General features: G+C 29.3%; 1 protein-coding gene across 1 annotated transcript; it reads left to right on the top strand.

Annotated features, from left to right (window-relative positions):
- The first annotated feature begins 326 nt into the window (after positions 1–326).
- Positions 327–7110, top strand: LOC113376278 (ankyrin repeat domain-containing protein 17-like). Its single transcript, XM_026616184.1, is given in 14 exon segments — positions 327–681; positions 1909–2023; positions 2188–2196; positions 2199–2251; positions 2254–2339; positions 2762–2906; positions 3054–3201; positions 4305–4456; positions 4787–4988; positions 4991–5010; positions 6267–6315; positions 6318–6465; positions 6710–7001; positions 7099–7110. Coding segments are annotated over 14 exon segments (1626 nt in total). The 5' UTR covers positions 327–486.
- Positions 7111–7434: the final 324 nt, after the last annotated feature.

The raw sequence follows: 7434 nt of genomic DNA on the forward strand, positions 1-7434 counted from the left end.
AAATTAATCATATATATACGAATATTTATGTGATTTCTTTTAGTTTTGAAGAAACAGCAAAAGCTTTGAAATCTCACAACCATTGTCATTATTATTATATTGTCTAGGACCATTGTCTAAGCTAGTCTAAGCATACAATTGCAAAGAAGACATGTTCACGCAAGTATACTTATTTGTGAAATATACTAGAAACATTAATAATTTTGTGCTAATGTGTATTTGAAATCAAATGTTGAATGCCGAAAAAATTGTCGTTTGCGGCAACACTGGAGTGAAGTTAGAAGTACTCGGTTCGTAGTTGTGGCTACAAGTATGATTTGGTATAGTTAAGCATCCGGGACCTCGCCATCGTAGAAGATATGGCGGACATGTATAATGAAAATTGAAAGGATATTTAGTGTAAATATTTAGTGAATGAGTGTTTATAGTATTTTAAACTAACAAGCACGGGAAATTTAGTTGAGCACTCGTTATAATAATAAAACGATGCAGAATATAGGACGTTCTATAACTCAGAATCAAGATAAAGTGTCTGTGCAACAACTAGATACTGCAAAATTGTCGACTCCCCATAGTTCTAATTGTAGTACAGCGGACATTGAAAGTGATCCGTATTGTGGACAAAAGGCTGATTTTGCTGAATTAGATTCTTCTGATAGTGATGAAGAATCAGTGTCCGAGGTATGAACGACTGACATTTGGTTAGTTTAGTTATATTTTATATAGTCGGCAATCAAGTGATGGGACATTTTGTGAGCTCTTGTAATCACTTTTGTAAATCTGTTTCATATCGAAAATATTAGAGATTTTCGACGTGTGGATAGTGTTTGTGCAATTACTCGTTAACTATTGTATGAAAATATTTTTGTTAAGTGTTAGTAATTATTTAGAAAAAGTAGCGGGGCCGTAAAGCGAAATTACTTAAATACGTAGAACAAAGTAGAGCATTGTAAATTATAAGCAATTTTGTAAATGTAGTAAAGTATTTTATTTGATATGATCTTACGGTTTGAAGTAAATTTAGTGCCAACAATAGTTTTTGACATAAAGATTTGATAATAATAAAGTTTTTGTTTAATATTGTAGATATTGCTGGCTTGTTTGTGCCTTAGGTCGAGTCTTTTGGTAAGTGACCCAGTAAGCTTACCTTTTCATATTACTCTAATATATTTTTCTTACTTACAAGCGAATTAAAGACTATTCACCTGCAAATTGATTAATATATTAGCTTTATGAATGTTGGCTACTTTGTCTGTGAACTGCATAACTCAAGTGCATCAAATGATTATAAATTTTGTTTTTGTATTTTTATATTGTTAACATTGAGTATACTGGGTCGCTATTTCCATATATTTACTAATGTTATCAGCTGTCAATTGTTTTTGTTTTTGTTTTGAATAAGATAAGTGGTATTTAGTAAAACAAATGAGTCATTAGTTTTTTTGTTCTCAATAGTGTTTTAGAAGGATTTTTGTTATCCTTTCATTGCATTTTAAATATAAAGATATTTTTTCTGTGAATAGAGTGGTGACATTGTGAAAGATTTATTTACATATTTGTGCAAGTATATCACCTGTGTTCTCTTTTAAACTTCATTCCACTGAATTCCTGACTCCAGCTCATCCAAAGATGTTGCCTGTATGTAACCTATTATAAAGTAGTATTATGTTTTAGTTTTTATGTCCATCTTGCACAAATTGTCACACACATAAATTTGTAAAAAAAATTATTTGTATTTAAGAAACTATTGCTAACTTATCTAAGTTATACATGAATCTTTTGCTTTTTTTATAATACTTGCAATTTAAACCTTTTAATACAAGTATGTGGAACTGAGCATGTTGTTCTATATGTGATTTTCTTATAGTATAATAAATTCAATAAATTTTGTAAATTGTATTGTGACAGGATTTGGAGGACGCAGAAGTTGGAGATGGTGCATTTCTTCTTGAATCCGATGAGAATGGAAGAACAGTTGATCCTGAAACTCAGGCACGTTTGGAAGCACTGCTGGAGGCTGCAGGTGAGATTCAAATTGGATGAATTTCAAAATTAAGTGCTTATTATATTATGTGATAAGTAGAAACTGGTACTAACTCATTAGTACAAAATATATTTAAAATGTTATAGTGTTAAACAATACACAAGTCTACCTTTAATTTAATTGCAAAATCTGATGTATTTCAGGTATTGGCAAATGTCATCAGGGGATGGCAAGCATTTGGCAGATCCAGATGTTTTGCGTCGATTGACACATCATCTGTTTCTTGTGCCTTGGATGAAGCAGCTGCTGCCCTAACACGAATGAGATCTGATAATCCACGACATTCCGAAAAGAGGTGAATATAATTATATTACATTAATTGTAAGATTATATGAATGTAGTTATAAAGATTAAATGGTAATTGTATTATTTTACTTACTTTTTTATATAATTATTTAGATCTCTTGTTTTTTAAAAAAAAAATTTAACTGTCATTAATTTTTATACATTGTGTGCACACCGATTTAGTTAAGTTTTCCTAATCATAGATTTAAAATTAATAAACAATTTCGAATCTCGATGTTGTTCCATTTTACAAAAAGTGGTAAATAGAATCTTAATTTAAACAGTTGACTTTTTATCATTATGAATGTAATTAAGCATTAACTGGGATATAAATATTATTAATAGTAATAATACTATATCACAAATAATTTGTTGAAGCTCTAAATTTTTTTTTGTATGATATGAATTAATATTTTTCAGTAACCTTGCTAGAACTTTAGTGGAAGCATGTTCTGATGGAGATGTTGGTACAGTTAGAAGGCTTTTAACAGAAGGTCGCTCAGTTCATGAAACAACAGAAGATGGTGAATCCTTACTATCTTTAGCTTGCTCTGCGGGTTACTATGAATTAGCTCAGGTTAGTTTCTTGATTATGTGTAGGCATCTATTGGTAAAAAGAAGATAAAGGACTTGCAAAGATTTTTTTTCATAATTCAGCTGAAATGTGCATTTGTAATAAATAAGTAGTTAAAAGTACTGAGATAAACTTTTTTGCTTTCTTCAGGTACTCATTGCTATGAATGCTAATGTGGAAGATAGGGGAATAAAAGGTGATTGCACTCCAATAATGGAAGCTGCTTCTGCAGGGCATGCTCAGATGGTTACACTCCTTATTGAAAATGGTGCAGATGTTAATGCGCAATCTTCATCAGGTTAGCAAGTGATATAAGATGATAAGATAACAAAGTTAAGACAAAGTGATATAAGATGATAAAATTTGTCTATATAAGCTTTTATAATATTTTTTTCTGCAATAGTAATACCATTTAAAATTGTGAATTTTTGATTTTATGCTGGATCATAAAATTGAACTTAGACCAGCAAATCATATTACCGATCTGTACCATTTATATTGTTGCAACTCGTTTTGTCATTCATTTATTATTTGGCATAAGTTTGATACTGTGTTTTAACAGAAATGATTGTAATGAGAATGATTGTTTATTTCTAAATAGTTATTAGAAGTTTGATATTTTTCTAAGCATTACATTCATTGTATATTACAATAATAACAATGGATGAAGTATATAAAACATTAAACATTACTTAAGCATCTGAGAAAACAGTTACAAATATATTGAGTACATGCATAAGTTATTATATAATATATGCATTACATGTGTTACAGTGTGTAAAATATCTTATGAGGACAACCTCAGGTTTAATCTTCAGGAATTTTGATAAAACTTTGTCTGGTGATAGAGTTTAAAGTCAAACCGAACATCTTAAAATATTACAGGCCTGTGAGAAGTGGTTTAATTTAAAAAAAAAATGAATTACAGTTGTGAAAATAGATCGTGCACAATATGTATGAGTATAGTGTTCCCTACAGTATGTTTTGATAGCTCCGTTAGTTTTACTTTCACTTCATACTTTTTGTCTTTGGATTCACAAATAAGAGTTAAAAATGATTGACTATGAATCTCCTCAGCTTATAATACAATTATTTTTTTAAACTTATTTTTATGTTTGAATAATTACTTTTTGCAAAAATATTTACAATTATTTACAACTCATTTCATATAGTTTGCGAACAAAGATTATATGTTTGATTCAAATCTTTGAGTACATATATTATACATATGTGTTTACATTAAATATTAACAATTTCACATATTTTAATTTTCTGTTATGTTTTTTACTGCACATTCAAAAATATTACGTATTATATTTTTTTTATTAAATATTACATATATTATAATATTTATGCTCTATTGTCATCAACATTCAACTCAATCACTTGCATTTCTTATAGGTAATACACCTTTAATGTATGGATGTGCTGGTGGTCATGATGAAGTTGTAAAGATTTTACTAGCAAATGGGGCTAATGTAGAAGATCACAATGAAAATGGTCATACTCCCCTCATGGAAGCTGCTTCTGCTGGTCATGTGGGAGTTGCCAAGGTACCTTATGCATACATTTACGCTATTACTGTCTCATTACTTTTCAAAATTTATCTTATGTTCAAAATTAAGTTGAAATTTAATACTTATGTATTAATAAGAAGAAAAAACTGAACTTGCAGCTCGCACCGAAGTGGTTAATAATAATAAATGAACTAATTTCTACTATGGAGTAAATTTATTACTCTATTTGCTTAAGTGTATCAATTCTAATTTAATTAAATGTAACAATTTTGCTAAGCATAATATATATTATATAATTATATAATAATATAATATTTTCACAAAGAGATTTTCACTACCAAACATTATTGTACCCACAATCTATAGATTCTACTAGAAAATGGTGCTGGCATCAATACACACTCCAATGAATTCAAAGAGAGTGCTTTGACCCTAGCCTGCTACAAAGGTCATTTAGATATGGTTAGGTTCTTGTTATTGGCTGGTGCTGATCAAGAGCACAAGACTGATGAAATGCATACGGCTTTAATGGAGGCTTCAATGGATGGTCATGTTGAAGTAGCTCGTCTTCTTTAGATTCTGGTGCACAGGTAAAATATTTTAACATTTAATTAAGTGCATGTCGTTGTTAAAACTTTTTTTCACTGTTTTAAGTCTTCTATTTTATGCACAATATTTCTTATAATTTAATCATAGATAATCATGTATAAATAGATAGCAACAAAACCGCTTTTTGATTATTTTAACTTTAATTTTCCGCTCCTGCTATAGAGGCTCGACGAGTGTAGTATGTAAATTTACCCTTCGGCTCAGTTCTAGTTAAATCCCTAGGTTTAATTCTAAGATAAATTTATATATAACATTGTTACAATGAATCTGAAATTTTAACGAGAACAAAACATACTCATAAAAATATATTTTCATATACATTAAAAAATACATGTTTTTTTTTTCTGTCTGTCGAGTTTTATTGACCCTGAGACTTCTCTTGTACTTTTCGAAAACTATTGTTTCGTGTGATCTTGTTCATTTTCATTTATAAATTTTCCTGAAAGATATCATTTTACAGTATTGCATCAGTTATTAACAATAAACAATGTAAATGAATCAGAAAATTGAACATCTCCGACCATCATACTTCCAAAAAAAAACTGCAATGGATCTTGATTAAAATTTCTCGTACATAAATAATGAAATTCTGGAAATGCTTTCTTTTTTTATCAAATGTGCCTCAAACCCTGTATAGCTTTTCACCCAGTTCTTAACGCATGTGGCTTTTGTTAGTACCCTGCTATATTTTTTTATTTTATGAACTGTATTTCAACACTGTGGTACTATATTCAACACTGTGGTACGTGACACTTTGCCATATTGAAAATTATTATTAATTCTTTTGTTTGAAGTATTTGTTCGTAATCGGTCGTTTTATAGTAGTACCGTACAATAGGCCTACGGACGCATAGGCCGACGAACGACGTTAGTTTTGAATTTGGGAACAGTAAAACACTCTATCGCGCGAGCCCTCTATCCTCTATCTAATACGATAAAAAATTGATTTGTTTTATATTTCTATGCAAGTTACTTATAGTAATATATGCACTAATTTAATGTAATCTTTGTTTTACAACTTGTAATAGCATTTCTGTGAATTCTTCAACCTCTATAAAATAAAACATCTATTTAGTTCAAATCTTAAATTTTGGCACACAAATGTGTTGCTATAGCAACGATTTGCAATAACACAGTTAATAAGCATAGTTTCTGAAACAAAATATAAACATGTATATATTTTCTGATGACTATTATTAATTAATTAATGTTAAATATAAAATAATTATGATTTCAGGTTAATATGCCTACAGATAGTTTTGAATCTCCTTTGACATTGGCAGCTTGTGGGGACATGTAGATCTAGCAATGCTTCTTATTGAACGAGGAGCAAATATTGAAGAAGTAAACGATGAAGGATACACTCCATTGATGGAGGCTGCAAGAGAGGGTCATGAAGAAATGTGTTGGACTTCTGTTATCAAGGCAATTGACATTTAATTTAGTTACTTATGCATGCCAGCCTTCAATTTAAGACATTATTCTTGAATCTGAAATAACATTGTAAAGCATTATATGGAAAGTTGGGTTATTTATCAAATATTAATTGGGATTTTTTTTAAATCCCAATTGATATTGAATATATATTTGTTTGTGTGTATTTATGTACTAACTCATATATAAGTTTTAATAGTTTTTTTTTTTAATATTTTGTCACTTTCAATATAATAGGCGCTAACATAAATGCTCAACTGAAGAGACCCAAGAAACTGCTTTAACCTTGGCTTGTTGTGGAGGATTTTTAGAAGTAGCTGATTATTTAATTAAAGCTGGAGCCAATATTGAGTTAGGTGCATCCACGCCCTTGATGGAAGCAGCTCAAGAGGGACATCTTGATTTAGTTCGATACTTACTGGAGGTTAATGCAGATGTTCATACACAAACTCAAACTGGTGATACAGCTTTGACTTATGCTTGTGAAAATGGTCATACTGATGTTGCTGAGCTATTATTGCAGTATGGTGCTGATCTTGTAAGATTTTTTTGTTCAATAATCTCTTTGTATTTGAGATATGCATTTTCACAAAATTACTATTAAAACTTAAAAAAAATTTTTTTTTTTTATTCAGGTGAAAAAATAGTGCATATTTGTGATTTGTAATTGTAATTTGATTTTCTTTCTGATTTAACATAATACTTGGAACAATATATAATAACTGGATTTATTACCTCATTATATGTGAAAGCAAAAGTAATGATTTTTTTTTTGTAACCTTTTTTTGTCATTCTAAATTATTCATTAATATATGTAAAAATACTGAGTTAAACATTTCATATTTTCAAAATATTCTTTCAACAGATTTGATTTATAGTTATATAAAATTATTCTTGTTACTTTGCATATATGTTGTACTATACACATTACTATATACATTTGTTATTGTATTTATGCATTTGTTAATTTT

Source organism: Ctenocephalides felis, unplaced genomic scaffold (genome assembly GCF_003426905.1).
Source record: "Ctenocephalides felis isolate EL2017-DRISC unplaced genomic scaffold, ASM342690v1 CF-g0.4_SCAFFOLD_01886, whole genome shotgun sequence".
NCBI classification, from domain to species: domain Eukaryota; kingdom Metazoa; phylum Arthropoda; class Insecta; order Siphonaptera; family Pulicidae; genus Ctenocephalides; species Ctenocephalides felis.